The sequence below is a fragment of the Lagopus muta genome, chromosome 3, assembly GCF_023343835.1.
Source record: "Lagopus muta isolate bLagMut1 chromosome 3, bLagMut1 primary, whole genome shotgun sequence".
In the NCBI taxonomy this organism is placed as follows: Eukaryota; Metazoa; Chordata; class Aves; order Galliformes; family Phasianidae; genus Lagopus; species Lagopus muta.
In genome coordinates, this window is record NC_064435.1 from 32,686,751 (window position 1) to 32,707,763 (window position 21,013).

The 21,013-nt window shown below is 39.9% G+C and overlaps 1 protein-coding gene across 8 annotated transcripts in view; it reads left to right on the forward strand.

The window, feature by feature from the left end:
- The window catches only part of NCOA2 (nuclear receptor coactivator 2), a 188,757-nt gene that overhangs the window by 153,250 nt on the left and 14,494 nt on the right, over positions 1–21,013 (forward strand). For 7 of the 8 annotated variants that reach the window (XM_048938909.1, XM_048938911.1, XM_048938906.1 and 4 more), the window contains 9 exons: positions 4,088–4,298; positions 6,954–7,163; positions 9,013–9,228; positions 9,819–9,948; positions 13,267–13,432; positions 15,399–15,677; positions 16,589–16,666; positions 17,470–17,704; positions 19,338–19,515. In XM_048938909.1, coding sequence (XP_048794866.1) covers positions 4,088–4,298; positions 6,954–7,163; positions 9,013–9,228; positions 9,819–9,948; positions 13,267–13,432; positions 15,399–15,677; positions 16,589–16,666; positions 17,470–17,704; positions 19,338–19,515 — 1,703 coding nt within the window. The remainder of the gene's footprint in view (positions 1–4,087; positions 4,299–6,953; positions 7,164–9,012; positions 9,229–9,818; positions 9,949–13,266; positions 13,433–15,398; positions 15,678–16,588; positions 16,667–17,469; positions 17,705–19,337; positions 19,516–21,013) is intronic. The other variant, XM_048938913.1, reaches the window with a different exon arrangement.

Consider the following 21,013-nt stretch of genomic DNA (forward strand, 5'->3'; position numbering starts at 1 on the left):
CAGAGATTTCTTGTTTTCTTTTTACTTTTCATGGTCAAATGTTTGCTTGTGCCGAGGAGGCAGCTAGTGAGCTAAACTGTAACTATACCTTCCTTCTATAATCCTCAGGTTGTGTCCACACCTAAAGCCATCCTGTGGTAAGCAAAACGTCCAAGGTGGCTTCATCATATATGGTTGTAAGGGAGTTTGGAATGCAGTGTCAACGCATGCAAGCTGTGGGCATTGCCCATGGTGAAAAAGAGCTCTCCAGAGAGTGCAGAGTGCAGGGCATTATCCAGTCTTAATCTATAGAAAGATTCCCTCAGGGGAAGCTGGGCTTTGACATGGCAGCATTTCCAAACCAAACTGCATGTTTAGGTGTTGCTGTTTTAGTTGTGCTAAAAGAATTCTATTGATACATGGACTTGCTTTATGTGATGGTGGTAAGTACTTAGAAAACAGGTGCTTTTTCAAATGGAAAAAGAATTTCTAAGCACGAACTAATGTATTCTAGGACCTAGTGTCTCAGTTCCAAGGAAATGGATGGAATTGTGTTGTTTAGAGGTAGTAAAAATATATGCACAAGAACTTTCTTGTGATGCTTTGCACTTTATCAGGAATTTTTTTTTCCTGTTTTTAATTCATGACAAATAATTGCTTTGCAGGGAGTTTAGGGTGTGCCTTCTATTTACATAAAGTTCAATCTAGACCATTAACAAAATAAATATAGAGTATAAATAAAAGAAAGATCCCATGAAACTTACCAAGTAAATATTTTAACACTACTTTCTACACATACGGTGCCATTTGAGGGTGGGTCTGGTAAAACTCAGGCTAATGCTATCTTGGTGTTTTTGCAACAGTTGAGAACCCTCATCTCATCAAAAATTAAAGATAAAATATTTATCTTTATTGATATTGATCATGCTAAAGCCAAAAAAAAAAAAAAAAAAAGAAGAAGAAGAAATAAAAAAGAAAGGTTATGTATTTATGTTGTATTTGGCGTTTCATTGCCTCTTCCTGGAAGGAATTAAAGGCATTGCAGGGAGTGCAGTTTTCTGACACGTTTGTATCATATGTTTTCTTTGTTTTTTAGTTTGTTATTTTGTGATATTGTTCAATGTTTGATGTTTAAACAAATTGCAGTAGCCAGAATGTTTAAAAAAAAAAAAACTCCACAAATTCAAAGGAAAAAACTCTGCAACACGTAAAAATTTCCCTCACTGTTGTCTAAAATATGCTTAATGAAGGCCATATGTCTTAATTCCCCCAAAGAGTATTGAATCATCCTTTTATAATTCATGATACTCTACATCAGCCTCCTCTACCAGCTCTTGCAGCCTTCTTCCATCAGCTCTCCCAGTGCTCAAAATGCAGCTTCTGTAAACATTTCTTGAGTATCTCTTGCTTGGAGTGCCTTTTTGAATCTGCTTATCACCTGTCCTCGTAATGATTTAGGTTTCTTCTAATGACATTCAATTCCTCTTGGCTCGACCTTTTCTGTTGCTATGCTGTGTCAACCAAACTGCCTGTACGAGCCTGGGAGGTAGCGAGGCAGCATGGGGATTTGTCAAGAGCAGGCAATGTCAGACCCATCTATTTTCCTTCTGCAACAGGGTAACAGGCTTTTTGGCTGAAGTGAAGCAGTGTATGCTGTGCATCTTGATTTTAGTAAGGCTTTTTGGCACTGTTACACGAGGCATTCTCGTAAGAAGATCAGAGATGCATGGTCAAGATGAAACTACTGTGAGTGGATAGGAAGCTGCTTAGAAATCCTTACACACAATGTAATTATTTAAGGATTCACTGTCAAAGTGGAAGTACTGCTGGAATTTGAGCAGCAGCTATTCCATATTTCAGTTAACATAAACGACCTGGTGCTAGGATGGAGGACACTTAGTAAGACTATGTGTGATACCTGAATGTCTGGAAATACTTCATAGGACAAAATTGGATTTCGTTTGCAAGTAGGATATAATGTTGGCAAAACCTTAGGAGAATACTGAGGATGAATAAATGCTATTTATTACAATTAGGCAAGAATAATGGCACAAAGGAAAAAAAAAAAAAGAGATGGAGAGCAACCAAAGTGTGGTCTGGACACTGCAGCAGGACTGTGGGTGAGCTGAAGGCAAATCATCAAGAGTGATAAGAGGTCTCGAAAATAGGTTATAGGTTGCAGAAAATTTGAAGATTTGAGATTCCTTGACTTTAGCCTCAAACCCTACAAGGCATGAAGCAGCTTTCAAATGCTGAAAAAATTAGAAGGCAGAAGAACACAATTTGTTCTCCAGATTCAAAATGCATCTGGATGGAAGGGCCTAAATTCCAGTGGGGGAAGTGTAGTGTTGACACTGAGGGGAAAAAAAAAAACTTGAACGTTAGGGATAGTAGAGTGCTGAAAGAAATTCCCTGGGGAAGCTGTGGATTTTGTCACTGCCTTTCTCTAACAAGAGGTTATATCAACTTCTATAGGTTATGGCATATACTGATTGTCTGCCTCGAGGCTTTAAACTTCTTCCAGCTCCAGTTCCAGATTCTGTGATTTTTTTACCACTTTGCCACTAATACCAGCCTCCAGATCACCCACATGCTGCTCTTTAACTTAGTAAACCCTGCCCTGTCTGCACTATATAGTCTGATCTATAGGACTACAAGGTTATGTGGAATCATGTTTTATCATTTTATGTGTTTTAACATTTTACGTGTTATCATGTTTTTCTGCAGTAAATGATCCAAAAAAGGTATGGAGAGATGTAACTTAGAGACACCCTAGCTACCTTTGAGTAAAAGAGCTCAGCTGTCCAGGAGCAGGTTAGCTGTGGCAGCAGGAGTTGAATACAGCATTAGCACACCACCTCTTAGCTAGACCAAGCAGCTCAGTAGATAGTTGAAGGTATTTCAGCTCAGGTATTTCTTCTCTATTTGCTGACCTCTGCAGCACAAGCTCTCTGTGAATAAGCAAACAAGCTCATGAGGTGGTGGGTGAATGAAAAAGAACAAGAATGGTATCCTGGTGTGTGTGTGTTTGTGGTGCTGTGGCTCTGTTCCCTTTCCATCCTGTCTGCTTCAAGCTGTGCTCCTCTTCTGTGTTTGTAGACTCCTAAGGAAGATGCTGATTTAGGGGTGATTTTTATTACAAATACTATCATAAAATGTTTCCTGTACTTAGAGGTAACTGAGATTGTACTGCTTATTTGTAGCTATTACCCAACAGAGTTTTAAAAGTCTTTCCAGTTTAAAGTAGGATTAGAAAAATAATAATTGTAATCCAACTTTCAGTGAGCGATTTTTAATTCTGAGTGCTCATAGACAGAGAGGTCAACAAAAGCAATCCTGGTGAAAAGTAACATTTTTAAGAAATACACGCAGGTCAGCATTTATGTTAGTGTAGGATGAACTTTATGTTTTTTGCCATCTTCATTTCATGTTAGATTTCTATTGAATTGAATGTAATTAGATTTCTTTCTTGCTGTAGAGAAGTTATTTTCACAGATCTGGAAAGCTGTGAGCAAAATGAATTCCTAATCTAGTAACTAGTTGACAGTTGTTAATTTATAGAGCTTCACTGAAACGTCTACTTCTTGCCAGCTAAGTTCTATACAGATATTCACTGTTACGATTTTTAATGTAAGAAAGAAAATACGCATGGGGAATTGTTTTAGCCATGAAGCAACTTTTCCATCATATGCTTTTAATCAAGTCATAAAGAGACTGGAAATACAACTGTGCTGAAAGCAGTATTTGTTATACCTACATAAATCCCCATCTTCATCACTGTGGGATCCCTTTCCCTGCCAAATTACACATGCTGCCTGCACAGACGATGGCAAGAAGCCTCCTGGTTCCCACTGGCACGAAGTACGTGTTGTGTGGCTGCGTGCATCCCAGTGCCAGGGTCCCGAAGGGAGTGCCCACGCTGCCTGCAGTGCCACGCTCCCCAAAGCAAGACGGGTGAGTCCCAGGCAGCCTTCAGTCCCTTTTTGACAAGTTGGTGAGCTTCCTTTGGGCTGCTTGGAGGAAACATATGAAGGCCCTGCCCTGTAGCACGAGCAGGGCATCGGGAGCAGGCGAGCAGCAACGTGTGTTGTGTTTTCTCTGTTTGCAGCCAGGCAGCGAGTTGGATAACTTGGAGGAGATCCTGGATGACCTACAGAACAGCCAGCTACCGCAGCTTTTCCCAGAGAGCCGCCCAGGCGCGCCGGCAGGCTCGGTCGACAAGCAAGCCATCATCAATGACCTCATGCAGCTCACCAGTGACAGCAGCCCCGGCACGGCTGTGGCCACCCAGAAACCAGCAATGAGGATTTCACAGAGCAGTGAGTCCGGCTCGCGCATGGGCAGGGAAAGAGTGTGGAGCCCAAAGTGGGGCTGCCGTGCCTGTGGGCCTGCGGCAGGGGAGGAACGAGGCAGCAACTCAGTCTTCCCCGTTGTTGTGCAGTGGCGTAGCGCCATCTGCGGTCATCTCGCTCTGAAACGCAGTCGGAGATTGCATCTCAATTGCACCGTGCACTTAGATCCTTTCTAAAGGAGATTTAAGGTGTGCTCTCAAAATAAACATTTCTGTTGGAAAGTGCTACAGTTATGGGTGATGCTGCTGCTGTAGGGCTCTTGGCATCAAGAGTGTGTGTGTTTTGTGTTGATGTCGGTTGCTCTTTCTCAGTAGTTCTTTCCATAAACAGGACAAGTGAGGCTTTTTGAAGCATGACAGAATGCTTTTCCACAGAATTAATAGAAAGATGTATGATCAAGAAGAAATACCTAAATTTGATATGAAATTGTGGCTCCTAGTTGAGTCATTTCCAGCTGACTGTTTTCCTTAACTTTATCGATTAATCACAATTGAAATGTTGGTATGCCACCATAAAATAGTGGAAAGAAAGCAAGTAAGGCAGCACTTTTATCAGCTATGAATGCTGAAGAAGATATTATACAGAGTCGCTGTTTCCCATTATTTTTTTCCCATTGTCTAGGACAGCAGCATCTGTTCACCTCCTTAAATGTATACTGGAGGGCTTTTTTTATAAAATGGAGTTTAGATAATATTCTTAATTAAATGTGGCCATTCTGATTCTATTTTTTTTTTTTTTAATATATAACATAATTTGACTAGGAAGCTTTTAAGGCCAATTTGGATGGGGCCCTGAATGGCCTGATCCAGTGGGTGGCAACCCTGCCCACAGCATAGGGTTGGAGCTCTTTAAGGTCCCTTACACCCTTAGCCATTCTATGAGTCTATGGAATTTAGTTCTTAGAAATGTTGAAGTAGTTATTAATGTTTACATTAAAGCCACTACAGACCTTTGCAATACAATTTGTTGAAATGGAATGCAAGTACAGGAGTACTAACAGCAGCAGAACCTGCCAGGAAAAAAATCTCCGTGCCTCTGAAATCTTCAATATATTCTTTCTGAAGCATGGTCTCTCCTGGCTCCTTTCAGCTTCTCAGAGTTAAGCCTTTGCTTTGGCTTATAAGTGTTCAGAACCAGTCTGATTGGGCTCTAAGTCCCATCCAGCCTGCTACGTATATATATAGAGAGAGATTATATATCTATACATGCACAATATAATATACAATAATATATTGACTGAAATTGTTTTCCTTTTTGTCCTATAAATACAGTATTATTCACTCTATTTTTAGGTATTACTTAACACAGGGGACTTTGCAATCATTTTCATATCTTTGACTTTAAATCTGCTTTCAAAGCTGTTGGAAGTGTAGTAAAAGTATGATTATCAATGAGAGTATCTTGGTGTGTAACAGCAGTTTTGAAAAAGAAGCATCCTGTTTACAAAGTAAATTAAAAACCTATTTTTCCCCCTTCTAGCTCAGTCTTGTGTTTGCGCCTAATTCTACTAGGGATTTTCTGCCTTATTTTCATGCAGAAAACAGGTGCATGGGAGTAGTGAGTGGCTTTTTATATGCTCACAGAAAATCAGTGTAAAATGAATTTCAAACTAATTTTTTCCCCAAAGAAATAACCTGCTTTCATTTTTTTTTAAGTTGTATATGAAAATACATTAAATAATTTGACCTGTTACGAATATATATTTTTTAACTGTTGAGCACTGCTAGATTTGCCAAATTCTTAGGAGTTTGTTGCTTGAGGAGCAGAGAGCCTTCTTCAGTCCCATCCTAACCAAAAGCAGAATGTGTGATCTGAGCACCGTCACATCTGTGTTGTTCTTTGGTGCTGCATTTCCAGCTTTGCTTTTTGTAGGATCAGGGATTGCTTGCAATTAGGCATGTAGTAACTTACTCACCTATGTGATCTTTCAGGCTGACAGGGAAAACTGTTCTGAAATCATCAGTAGTGATGAGTTTTGGGTCAATCCAAGACTTTATTGTGGCATTTTTGTCTCGTAAGTTAATTTATTTGCTTCTCTGGACAGACAGTAAAAACAAAAGCATGACCATTTATTCATTATTGCTGAATCATGGAAGTATTTATTAATGACAAAAATAAAATAAAGTAAAATAAAATAAAATAGGAAGGAGATGTGGAGATGGAGCTACAGGATCAGATATGGACTCAATCTGTCCTTAATTTTGGTAATTTCTCCAAGGACACAGTTTATGCTGGAAAAATTTCAAGACAGATTATTCCTAACAATCTGCCTCAGAATGACATCTGCCCGCAATTACAGTCCTACTAGGTGTAAGATTAACTGTGGCAGTAGTATGCACATCACATAGTGGTATGTTTTGCTGCAGTGACCCTCTAAGTTAAAGTATCACTTAAGGTTTTTAAAAAGGTAAGTCATATCTCTTTCAGTGACAGAATGTTCCATTTTGAAATTTACATGAAAATGTCAAGAAGGGATGTTTCTCAGACAGATGGAATGGGTAAATTAAGCAGCATTAAATAGCTCAGCCCAAAGCTTTGAGTGTGTTTGGGTTCTTTTTTTTTTTTTTTTTTAACAAGTTTCCATTCTTGTAACTTTGCTTTTTGTTTGCTCCTCCTGTCTAGCTTTTAATAACCCACGAGCAGGGCAACTGGGCAGGTTATTACCAAACCAGAATTTACCACTTGACATCACACTGCAGAACCCAACAGGTGCAGGAGCCTTTCCACCCATAAGGACGAGTAGCCCATATTCAGTGATACCTCAGCCAGGACTGATGGGCAGGAATGAAGGGATGATAGGAAATCAAGGAGCTTTAGGAAACAGTAGTACAGGTAAGAACACTTTCCATTTGTTTTAATGTACTTGATTCACAGACTACATTATATGTAACTTAATGTTGAGGTTATTAACAAATACAGAATGCATGTATCCAATCAGTCTGGGGGAAAAAAAAAAGGGGGGGTTAAGTGTGCTGTTACATATTGGCATACTTTTTTTCAACTTAATGCATATTTTAGGTATGGTCCTTTCAAAACTGTGGACATTATGATTATTACTCTTTTGGGATGTATCTCTACAGATGCTACAATTGCCCTTAGTTATCCTTTACATATTAATGCTAGTTCTCATTTTAAATTAAAGAGTAGTTAAGGCTTTCATCATTTTCTGAAACATTTTTTTCTGGAACTATGAGATCTTGTAATAGTATTATTCATTCTGAACTGTTTGTAATGTACTGATTTCTTCACACTACTTTAATATTGTATAAAGATACTAAAAGATATTTCACTGGAAAAATCAGTCTGATTGACTTACTTCAACTGATACATAGTCCAAGACTGTACAAGTGTGAAACAACTGCTAAGAAAACTGAATAAATGCATATTTCATTTCAGCTGGCTATTCATTGCCAAAATTTACATCAGTACTAAAAGAGACATACTGACAGAGTCTGATATAAATTATATGAATAGAATAGAGGTCAACTTGTAGTCTTTCAAGTGTCCTATTACTTTCACCTTCTGTATAGATATTTGAGGATGTTATTCATCTTAGGTATACAACTTAGAGAGTATTATCTGTGTTCCCGCCATTTGCTTTAGCACACCACATATTTCAGCTGATAGAATATGTACACAAGCAGAACAAACCTGAGGATGCAATACTGAAGCAAATTTTGCTCAGCAGATGAAACAGTGGCCCTCTTCAGAGGGTTCTTCTCCTCAGTTATACGTCACTAAATAAATATACGTCACTGAACAAATGAGTAGTAATTGTAAGGGTGGCTTTTAGCATTCATTTAAGGATGTTGCAAATTACAGCTGGATGGAGAAATAGTCCAGTCTGAAATCCATATTTTGTCTGCTCTCTGGACTGTATAAAATTGAAATGTGCAAACTGTACGAACATATTGTTCTGAGTGTGTTTTTTGTTGTTTTGCTTTCTTGTGTGTCTGTACTGCATTGGCATTTTTATTATTTTTTTTTTACTACTGTCAGAGTGTAGAGTTCTGTATATTCCAAGTGTAAATAAACCGTATCGGTTGTTTACAGTAGATGTAGGAGGACTTCCCCTAAAATAACGGTAATGAACTTCAGCATCTATCGGAAAGTTCCTGTGAGTAATTTCCCTGCACTGTATATTGGTTCGAGATTATCTTGGGTAAGCCTTGAAGCTAAGAAGGCGATATACTATGAGTTAAAGGACTTGCCGAAAAATGTTTGCAGAATGCAAATTTGAATTTAATCCTTATAATTTGCAAGTGTGTGTAGCGATAGCATGTTGTTACTCAAGTCTTCATTCTCACATACCACTTGGAAAGTAAAGCAGACACACATCAGCAAACGTGATTCATTTCCTGAGGAAGGAAGTCAGTGCTATCCACACACCCTCAGCACCTGTTGCAGACTACACGTGGGAACACTTACTCTTAACAGTGTTTCAGAAATGATAAAAGGGTCTTCCTCACGTAGAGTGCATAATAATCTCCGCTGCCTTGACTAAGCAGTGTATGGCATCTTTCTGTAGCCCTGCGCATTTGGACAGGCAGTTGTGATGCAGTGCGCTTTGAGTGAAACTGCTGCATTTTCATCTCTAAAAATGTAGCTCGTCAGCCAGCTGCAATTCTAATGCTGCCCTGAGTCATGCTCCTCCGCCTGACCCTGCCCAACTTTTGTGCAGGAATGATCAGTGGTAGTGCCCCGCGACCTGCCATGACATCTGGAGAGTGGGGAAGCCAGGCTTCTGCTGTGAGGGTGACGTGTGCACCCACCGCCAGCGCCATGAACAGGCCGGTGCAGGCAGGCCTGATCCGCAACCCCACAGCCAGCATCCCCTTGAGACCTAGCAACCAGCCTGGCCCGAGGCAGATGCTTCCATCTCAGGTCATGAATATGGGTAAGTGTGCGGAGTTGTGCCTTTACGTGTGCGCTGCGTTGTCAAAGGTGAAGCAGCAAAAAGTCTCACTGCAGTTCTAGATTTGATGAGAACTGCATTCCGTAGTGAGAGCTTCCTGTGGGAGAAGGAAGGAAGGTGTGTAAAATGTTAAGTTTTAACATGTGTTAATAACAACTCCAGATACTCTTTAGCTTCTTAATGATATGGATTTCCTAAGAAAGCGGATGTGAAACTTTAGAAATATTTTTAAAGAGGATATGCTGTGAATGTTGTCATTGTACTTGGCCAATTCCAAAGCAAGTACACTGCTCTTACGATGCTGACTTTGTATACTACCTTCCTAAATACTTTTCTTGCTAATATTTTACATCTATGATGTCATGTTGGCTGTTTTTTGTAAACCCTATCACAGTTCTTACATCGTTTACTCAAATTTTAAAAGTGATATTTAATGAAAAGTAATGATGCTTTGAAGTGTAATGTTACTAGAGTCTTAATGCTTTTAGTGCTTTTAGTGCAACACTGATGATTCAATGGAAAGATTTATCATGAAAGTAGAAAAATCTGTGTGTTTGTTTTTCCTTGATTAGGGCCATCCGAATTGGAGATGAACATAGGAGGACCTCAGTATAGCCAACAGCAGGCTCCTCCAAATCAGACTGCACCATGGCCAGACAGCATCTTGCCTATAGACCAGGCAACATTTGGTGGTCAGAACAGGTGAGTCTTAATGACACATCAAAGCATGGAGAGATTTAACAGGCCAGAGTTGTTTATGCCTCATGGAAACAACGTCCTGTGTAAAATATCTCTACAGCTATGTCAATGTAATGTTTGTAGTGTTTTATCCTCATGAAATGTGTATGTGGTGCATTAACACTTGCAAATGCTTTCTTTGCCATTTAGTGGGTTGGAGGAATTAAGAGTTCTGTATCACAGAAAATGGTGCCAGTGCTGCAGGTAGTTGCACCAATTTCACCTCTCAAATATGAAAATGAACGTAATTCTGTCTAGTTTTAGCAATGTTGTTGCTAACGATGCACATTACAGTTAGGTACATGGGTCATTTCAAAAATGATTTTCACACAAGCGGAAATGACCACTGTAGCTGTCGCCACAGCTGAAACACACCACCCACCGCCTCGCTGTGCTGACATCCACTGTTTGGTCTCCAGAAACGTTCAGCAAGCATCCGTGAATGTCAGTGGCTGCCATTTTTTCCATAGGGTGAAGGAATTCAATTCCACATCATTGCTTCATACACACTTCCATGTCAGATGCCATTGTGTCAGAGTGTCCCTCTGTTTCCATTTGCCACATGGCAACAACATGGAACAGAATATTGGTGGGAAGGTTCTGCCTCTATTGCCATACCACCAACATCCATCTCTGAGGTCGTGGACCAACATAATCAAATAAGAACTGTTACTTTCGGAGCAGGACTCGTACAAGGAAGATACTTAAAACTAAAAGTGGGAAAATGTCACTTTAAATAAAAAAACCTTTGAACTTACAACATGGCTGTGTGGGAGCAGTGTTTTTAGTGGTGCAGGACTTTGTCAACATCTCTTTTGTTTGTTCCTTTTTAACTGATTCCTTTAAAAGGGAAGAAAGATGAAGTGAAGGGGAGGCTGCCGGAGGTTAGCTTCTCCTCAGGTAACCAGAACCAGATTGGATCACAGCCTATTTTAACTCTCATGTAAAATAGTTGTTGGTTATTATGCCTTTAAAATAATGTCATGACTACAAGAAGCAGTTTACACTTGCTTAAAAAGACCTGTATGTCTTCCCCAAAAAGCTTATAGCTTAAATTGGAGATATGTGCACTATGTAAGTGGTGCAAAATGGACAGACAAAGGAAAAACACTGAGATATTTTGAACTATGTAAGAATATCTTATCCAGTAGCAGATGGGAGGAGTACTGAAAAAGAAATCATATGAAATGAAGAGGAAGCAGTTGGAAAAAAAAAGTGTGTGAAGTTGAATCTTCTGACTGTGTTATCTTAGTTTTCATTCCAAAAGGATGTCCTACAATATTATACATAAATTTAACATTGTGGCATATTCTCTGCTACTTTTCTACTTTTTCACATTTTTCAAAATGCATCCTAGTGCATAAAATACAGGGCCTCAGATTTTGGTCAGAAAGCCAGGGAGATAATTCTCCAGTTTTGTCGTAGCTAGAGATGGTGGAAAAAAAAATGCTGTTGCGTTGTATCTGAAAGTAATCGTATTTTGATGATCTAGACCAAAACAGAAGTGATGAATTGTTTGGTGCTGTCTCTTCGTTTTATATTAAGCCCTAGGATTTTAATTTGTATGATGTGATTGTTTGCATGACTATTGAATCATGTAGCTCTTTACAAAGTCAAAATGTGAGTAAAAATAATTACTTGAGACAGAAGTTAAACACTGTCATTCTGGTTTATAAAAGAAGTTGGAAAAAAAGTCATTATTGGATAGTGCAAAGAACTTAGCAAATGTTTTAAACTTTTTCTTACCATATATATTCATGCCTATTTACAATTTGGGCGAGGTTTTCTTGCTAGCCCCATGGACTGATTGTTTTTCCAGCTCATATTTATAAGTCAACTTCAAAGTTTGCAAGCAATTTAATTGAAAGATTTTTTTTTTCTGTGTATTCCTCATCTTTGCTGATTTATAATGCTATCTTGAGAGTTGTAGAAACTTCTCTGTATATGAGGTTGATTAATGCTTTTGCAGTGTGCTAAAGATAGCTCGTATACCTACAGATTTAGTTGTCCTGTTTACTGTCCTTCAGGGTGTTTTTAGGTGTATAGCCCAATGATGCATCTCTTTCCTTCTACTCTTCTTTGACGTAGAGATTAGACCTTCATGGCAACCACATACATTAAAAGCAAAGCCCCTGTCATGGTCCCTCACCACATCCTTCTCTCTACTTCTTTCTAAATTGGAGAGGGATGGATTTGGAGGAAGGACTGTTCAATGGATTAGGAATTGGCTGGCTGGATGCCAAAGGGTTGTGATCAGTGGTTCTGTGTCAGGGTGGAGGCCAGTCACAAGCAGTGTCCCGCAGGGATTCTACCATCATGTGCTCATAGTAGCTGCCCTTACTCACAGAATGCTTTTCTCTTAATATTTGCTGTTGTAATCTTGTAGCACTGTGTGCGATATAGAAGCCCTACAGTCTGTGAACAGTGCAAAGCAAAAACATGTCATTTGTCTGCTGCTAAGGTGTAATTTCAGAGTTAATTTCTCAGTAAGTTTCCTCCTTTAGGTTGGGAATAAACATTTATTCCGTCTTTGTAAATGTGTATGTGCTTTGCATACAAATCCAGGGGTGAGGTAGGTAGGATTTGTAGGGCCCCATCAGCCTGGCAGTATCCCAATTCTTGCTGATGCTCTTGAGGCATATAGCCAAGTACATAAACTGGTACCCAAGTGTGCAGTTCCATAGGATGTGCTGAATTATTACCGTGTTTTACTGCAAACAAAAAGGTGAATGTCCTTTTCTTCCTGCTTTTGGCCAGCTCTTCCAGCTACTCAATTTGTACACATTCAGGCAATCTTTGGACCCCTCTGTGGCTCTTCAGTTTGCTTAGTGTGATAGAAAAGCAGTTAAGAGTAACTAAGGAAATGAATTTTTTCTCTACTTGTGATTGCAAACTTAATAAAATATCTAAAATTCAAGGTTATACTTACCCGAAAATAAATTTATTTAGCTTTCCGTGTTCACTGGTTGTGTTCTCTACTGACTTCTGTGCCTCTCTGCTGATACACTTCTCTCTGTAGCAGGAAATAAGCAGTCGGGTGCACTCGGTGTACTTGCTTGTTGGATACACAGCACTTGAAGGATCTTGACAGGCATTAACCACGCTATTTAGATATTTCTTTGGGAGGCCAAACTTTCATCCAGAGTAGGTTTCTAGACAAAATTGACAGCTATTAAAGTAATCTCTGTCTCCACTTGTTAGTTCAGTTTGACTACTAATCCACTGATACTATTTCTCAGCTTTCAGCAGCTGTTTACCAACGCAGTGTTCATGTTTTCACAGGCAACCGTTTGGCAGCTCACCAGATGATCTCTTGTGTAATCATCCTTCATCAGAATCACCAAGTGATGAAGGTGCTCTCCTGGATCAGCTTTATATGGCACTAAGAAATTTTGATGGCTTAGAAGAAATCGACAGAGCTCTGGGAATACCAGAACTCGTTAGCCAGGTATAGTGGAATCTGCATTAGGTACATTAGGTACTGTGGTTAAAGGATAGCTTGTAAGATGGAGGTAAAATGTGTGTTGCAGAAGGGAATTCTTCTTACAAGCTAAGGTGAGGTTGTGTATTTTAGTGGAAGTCAGTCTAAGAGCTTGCTGTCACCTGAAAAGCTTGCTTCAGCCCCAGCTTTATAATTCCCACATCTCTCATGCCACCCTTGCCCAGTTCTTGTTTTGATGTTTGCTGTGCCCATCTGCTTTATACAGTTAAATCAACCCAAACTGAAAAATTAAAGGCTTTTGCCTACCTGGTGGTCAGAGGAACAGCTCTGGGTGGGAGAAAGGTACGATCATGGCCAGAAACAGGACAAAGTGAAGAAGCAAAAAAGGTTATGTAGACCTAAGATCAGAGGAGCAGAATTAAGACCTTTGTATTACACTAACATCAAGCTTTTGGATAGGCAAAACTGTCATTTCACCTGTTTGTTTGTTGTTTGTTTTTTTCCCTTAGTTAATAAATGTGAGATAAAGGATAGTCATTCTTCACCGTGAAGCAAATAATTTCATTCCAAGCACTTAGAATTATATATTTATTTTCAATTTGGAACATGCCACATTAAGTTGTTTGATGTACTTTTTTTTCCCACAGTTCTTTTTGCTAGCTTTCGTTTGGTTCTGGTCCGTTTCAGTCCTATATAGTGCAAAAACATGTATCAAAAAAAAACAACAAAAAAAGCTTTTGAAGGAAAGCTGGTACTTGATGTTTCTGACATCGAAATTGTATTTCTGAAACAGCCATATGTGCCTCTATAATGATTTCATGTTCTCAGACAAGCCTAGAACACCCATTTCACTTCCTAGAGTTCATTAGCAGCCTGGTGATAACTTCTGACTATCTCGGTATTTTAGATACTACTTTTATCTCTCCATATCCATGCACTATCTGTAACTATGAAATAGGACTGATGAAATCTTGCTTTGGACATGTGAAAACTATTCCCAGAATTAACTTGGTGCAACACAGAACTTGCTGAAGTGTCATTTGTTGGTGAACTTCAGTTTTGCATTGTGAAATTTCTATGCAGTATCATATAACTTTTGGAATACCACTGCCCAAAAATGCGAATGATGTTTTATTTCAAACTCAGTCTTAAATATATTTGTGTTTAGTAAATGTCTTAGTGGAAATGGTTAACAAGTTTTACACATAACACAACTGTCAGATTTTGGAATATGTTTTTTTTTTAAATATCCATCACACATCTTAGAAAAGCTTAAAATCTTTATTGCATGAGGGCAGTGAAATTTAGATTAACTCAATTTCCAAGGACAGTGTGGAATAAGCTATAAAATTATTCTGGCAAGAGCAAATATTACCTAGAATAGAGTTTAGAATTGTGTTTGCTTTTTGTGTTAATGGGTAATCAGTTTGTGCAGAAGTGCCCTGAAAGAATTAGGCACTTTATTCCCATTAGCTTCAGTAGTAGTTTTAGGCATCTTTGTTTCAAGTTGTTATTTTAAAATCTAAAATAAGATCTACTTTCTCATCCTTATTCATTAGTAACGTCTTTGAATTTGTCTCTGATTCAATGGCAAAATATCCTGCCATCGCTTTATTTACAGATTTTATTACAAAATCTGTCATTTCAAGCTTTTATTCATTTAACATAATGATAAAATGGTGATGCTAAAAACATGACAAAGACTGCAAGTCACTGTTTTAAAAACAGAAGAGAAAAGAAGGGCGGAATTTGTCTTCATGAACATGTGTTGTAACATCAACATGCAATTAGACTTGTTTTGTAAGAAAAAAGAAATGCAATAATAATACAAAGAAAAAAAAAGTTTTACATAATTTGCTATGTAAAAGTGTTCATATGCTGGCAGGGTGTTCTTGCAGGTGGTCGTAGTCTCAGACAATCACGTAGAAACCATGTCCCACCAACTGCTTATGTCATCCCTACATTTCTGCAGAGCCAGGCTGTGGACCCAGAGACTTTCCCCGGCCAGGACTCGAGCATGCTGCTGGAGCAGAAGGCTCAGGTTTTCTCCCAGCAGTACACGGCCCAGGCTCAGATGGCTCAGGGCAGCTATGCTCCCATGCAGGACCCCAGCTTCCACGCCATGGGGCAGCGCCCTGGCTACGCTGCCCTGCGCATGCAGCCCCGGCCTGGCCTGCGGCCCGCCAGCATCATCCAGAGCCAGCCCAACCAGCTGCGGCTCCAGCTGCAGCACCGACTCCAGGCACAGCAGGTATGGCACGAGCCACGCTGCATCGGCTCACTCGGGGTGTCCTGCATGTATGCTTAGAACAGTCTGGTTTCACTTACAAGCCATAATGAGGTTTTCTGGAACAGCACCTTTCACATTCTCTGTTTTAGATCTTTTTTTTTTTTTGCAGCTTTCCCTTATTCTTTCTATAATATTGCACAATATTGTGCACAGTATTTAAGCCTGGGACTTTCATAGGTCTGTTTCTGTTTGTTATATCTTGACTTGGGTTGGATATTAGGAAAAATTTCATCTCAGAAAGTGTAGTGAGGCGCTGGCACAGACTGCCCAGGGGGGTGGTAAAGTCACCATCCCTGGAGTTGTTCAAGAATCATGTGTATGTGGCACTGAGGGACATGGGTTAGTGGGCAAAGTGGTGCTGGGTTGATGGTTGAACTGGATGATCTTAGTAGTCTTTTCCAGCCTTAAGAATTCTATTCTGTGTATCTTCCAGTAATGTACATTATTTTTCATTGCATCCTAAGCTATTACCTACATCCTTTTTTTTTCTCTTTTTTTTTTTTTTTTTTTGCCTTGGTCTACTTGTAAGGGTCATTTTTAAACATATAAGTTCATAGTGTTATTTAGAAGATATTAATACTGCTTCAGTGGAGAAAGAAAGATCATTTGTTCCTGCCTTTAAGCATCAGGATAGGGTCTGATTTGGTGTCAACATCAGGAGTCCAGTCTGAAACTCAAACAAGATTGGAACTGTGAAGACAGCGTTGTTATTTGGATATTCTGTGAATAACAGGACTTGAACAGGAAAAGTAGTTTCTGCTGGCATCTGTACAACTAAGACCTCAAACTATCGAGCCTACTAATTGGGAAAAAGATATATATAACATTTCCCTTTTCTTTTTCTACTACTAAGAACTATTTTTACCCTTTAGAATCGGCAGCCACTGATAAATCAGATCAGCAGTGTCTCCAATATGAACCTGTCTTTGAGGCCCGGGGTGCCAACTCAGGTGAGGAAAACAGTACTTTAGAACAGATCCCTATATTTTCTCATTTCCTGGTGAAATTAGTCCAAGCTACAGTATTTTTAACACCACAAATGTTAAAGTTGGAATACTAATAATGCAATTTAAATGATATTTTACTGTTGTAGTGGTATTTCTCTGTTATTTTATTTCTGAGAGCCCCATATTTACCCAAGCTGCATGGCTATTTATTAGAAGTAGATATGACTGCATTTTTAACCAGACTTCTCATTTCCTAAAGCTGCATTTTTTTTCAATGAGCCCTCTTTGCAATGAGAAATTGCTGCAGTATTAAATGCCGTTATTATTTCTGTTGATGACGCTCATGCTGTTGGAAATCATTCCCAGCAGAATCACTGAATCACAGAATGGCCAGGGTTGGAAGGGACCTCAAGGATCATGAATCTCCAACCTCTCTGCCACAGGCAGGGCCACCAACCTCCACATTCAGTACCAGACTAGGCTGCCCAGGGCCCCATTCAGTCTGGCCTTGAACACCTCCAGGGACAGGCATCCACAACCTCTCGGGCAGCCTGTTCCAGCACCTCACCATTCTCTCTGTGAAGAACTTGCCCGATATCCAACCTAAATCTCCTCTCCCTCAACTTAAAACCATTTCCCCTTGTCCTGCACTTGTCAACCCTTTCAGCAGAAGCATTAGCAAGGTGATTTTCCCCCATTTAATGTTAGGTGTGTGGTGGAGACGAAGAAAGAGCTGGGATCTCCGACTGCTCCAGTGGTGTTGCCTTTGCAGGGGTTATTAACAGGTAGTGGTGATTTTCCTACAGGGCCCCATCAACGCACAGATGCTGGCACAGAGGCAACGGGAGATCCTGAGCCAGCACCTGCGGCAGCGGCAGATGCAGCAGCAGCAGCAGGTGCAGCAGCGGACGCTGATGATGCGAGGGCAGGGCTTGAGCATGACCCCCAGCATGGTTGCTACAGGGGGCATACCAGCAACCATGAGCAACCCACGGATCCCACAGGCGAACGCACAGCAGTTCCCATTTCCTCCAAACTACGGTACTGGTTCTACCCGCCCTTACTCTGTAATTTCAGCACTGTTTTATCCCCACTGTCTCCCCAAGATCCCATCCCGCAGCCCCTTCCTTGCCCAGCTCCCCAGGGAGGAGTAGAGGTTTGGGCCTCACAGCCGTCCTCAAATGTAACATGGTACTTGCCACTCTTCTAGCTCAAATACCGCCCTGAGATCTACTCTTTCCTTGAGCAATAGCAGAAGTGCAATCTGTGTGATTGTTTATGAGCATAGATACGTGAGTGTACAAATGTGTATGCACACATGCACGTGTGGCAGTATTATAGACTTGATAGACTCTGTATTTTGACTAAACAAATCAATTTGTCCAGTAAAAGCTCAAACAAAGAATGTGAATTTATGCCAGCAAACCACATGAAACAGCGTATGAAGCTGTACGTGATCCTTTAAGATCATTTTTATATTGGTTGGGAGTTTTTTACATTTTTGTAATGAAGCATTGCTTTAATACCCAACAGATTCTTCCCAAATCTTTGCAATCCTTTGTATAATGTAAAATTAACAACTAGCTATTGAGTTTAAATAATGAAAGTTAGTTTCAGACAGGACATTTCTGTCTCTGTCCTTGAACCTGTATGTAATATGATAGCTAATATAATTTTATATGTATGCTTTACAAAGCTGTATGCAGCTTTATATAAGTAGTAGAACTGTAAAAAGTAAAAGTTACATTACTACTAAGTGAGAGTAAAAGTTATAGAAAATAATTTGAAGTTCTTTTGATAAAATCAAAACAAATTATTTCCACTCAGTTCTAAATTTGCTATCTGTTCTTACTGGTTTGTTATACTTCAAATCATCTTCTAAATCATAGCTGTGCTTTCCCTGTACGTGTTTGTAATTGCTTTATGAAAATGAAAAGACATTAAGATATTCTCCTTTTATAACACAAACTCAGATACAGAGTTGTCATGCAAACAGCAAATATTGAAATTGATTTCATACCACCTGAGCCATATGCTGACATTGAGTGGCTTGTTTCTGTTGAGTATGCTGTTCTTGAAGAACTTAAGACCAAAATGTCTTGGTTGAAAACAAAATTTCTGCACATAATTGGCATTTTACAGTCTAAGTTGCTTTCTTCATCTAGATTTTTTTTTCATTTTACAAAATCATTAAATGCTTTCACCAAATAGCATTGTCTAGTTTTGTGTGGACAGAGAAATCAAGGTGCTAGGGCTGTAGGAACTTTAGAAAAACTTTAAATTCTAACCAAATGTTTGAAAGTTGTGCAGTAAATGGGTAGTGCATAACTTCTTTCACAAAAGTGGGTTTGTGCGCAGAACAAATGGTTTATTTGTTTGACTGCAGTTTCTGCAAAGAATTCACTTAGCAGTGTTTCTGTTTGTGGTCTCTAGTGGGATGAGTGCTTGTATGGTTGGGACACATAAGTAGCTATCAAACTCAAGCAAAACAATTTCTGCAGTTATATGCGTAGTATTGAGTTGATGACATCTTGCTTTATATCTAGGTCCTACATTAAGGTGCAAGGTTATAGGTTCCAGGTGACATAAGTGCAAAGACAAGTCTGCAGGTTTGAGCTCTTGTTTTTTTAAACATTGAATGTACATTGGCTAATTTTCTCTCCTTCTTTTTTAGGAATTAGTCAGCAGCCTGATCCAGGCTTCACAGGGGCCACCACTCCTCAGAGTCCACTGATGTCCCCAAGACTTGCTCATACACAAAGCCCCATGATTCAGCAGACTCAGGCTAATCCTGCCTATCAGTCCTCTACAGAGATGAATGGGTGGGCACAAGGGAATATGGGTGGAAACAGGTAAATCCAGAACGAAACAAAAATGAGCATACAGCACAATGCAGTAATTTATGGTCTACACTTATTTATGGGGTTGCTTAAATGTATTTGTTTGCTGCTAATGGTCTGTCCTCAAAGAAATTTGTTTTCAACTTGGCTTGATGAATTGGTTTAAATACTGTCTTCAGACAAGGCAAAGCGAGTGCATAGCTAAAAGATGTGCATCCACACAATGCATTGCTTTGTCTCTGATAACTGATAAAAAATTGTTCTTAAGAAACAACTGCGCTGCACAGTGAGCTCCAGCTCCTAACATTTGTGTGGATGCATTTCTTCTGCATATGATCTTAATGTTGTGCTCCCACAGTGCTTTCCACATGGCTGGATCAGCTGAGCCATAGCCTATGCATTCTGTACTGCTCTGGAATTATAGTGACTGGATATCACCTCCCACTTCAAACGCTGGAGTGCAACCAGGTTCAATCCAGTACTTGCACATATTTGGGATCAGCTATCATTCTCTGAGAGCAACGTAGCATGCCTCATGCATGCAGTCACCTTTCCAATTGAGGCCCGTGCCCAGTCAGTGTAACTATTATAATCAGCCTGTTCTCATTAAATGGGTTGGGCGTTGAACACATTGTGTAGGCAGCAAGGAGTTTCTGGATGGCAATGATCTGTGTTTTTCAGTGGAACATGGGAAGATCTGTCAGGTTGTTGTGTAACTGACCTCTGTCAATTGAGGCTGGTGGTCTCCTCATCCCAAAGCTCTCAGGCTGCTTTTACTATCCCAGCTCAACAACAAATCTTTTTCCTGCTTGTTTATATATATTTAATAAACCCAGAAAAACAGTATTTCAGTGATGAGGCTGATCTGAGTTCCCCTTAGAGCAACTGATGCATCTCTCATCCTGATCCTTGTCTGTACCTCTCCCTCATTGTCTTCCTGAAGCATCTGCAGGAGACAGAGCTACTGCTGCCACGGCTTCTACTGAAACTGCAGCAGGGGCAGACTAATGGCTCACTAAACTGCAGCTCTACAGTGGAGACGTGTCAAATGTTTTTACACAAACCACTGGATATTCACAATGATCCGTAGTGTACTCTTTCAGCCATCCAGATAACAACTTAAAAATGGGGTTTGGTGGCCTGAAAAGGGATAGAAGGAAGAGAATTGCGGGATTTTTGGACTTTGTTCCTGCACCTGGAATGCGGCTGCATTCCACAGAGGGCTCTGTAAAGAAAGTCTCACAACAGGTAGTGTGTGGCAATAACATAGTGGAGTACCCGAGTGCAAGGTTGAGCACTAACCCTGAAAGGATTTCCTCATCTGGAGGGTGAAAATCAACTGTTGATGTAGAGGTGGCTGCTGTGTGCCACCTGACGTGCAGCAGTCCTCCTGTAGTGCTTTAGATCTAAACAGACACATCTTCAGCAGTAATTCCTTCATTGACTGCTGGAGTATGTTTAAAGAGCAGAAAAGACTGATGTGTAAACAATGGAGTGTCTTTAGGAAATA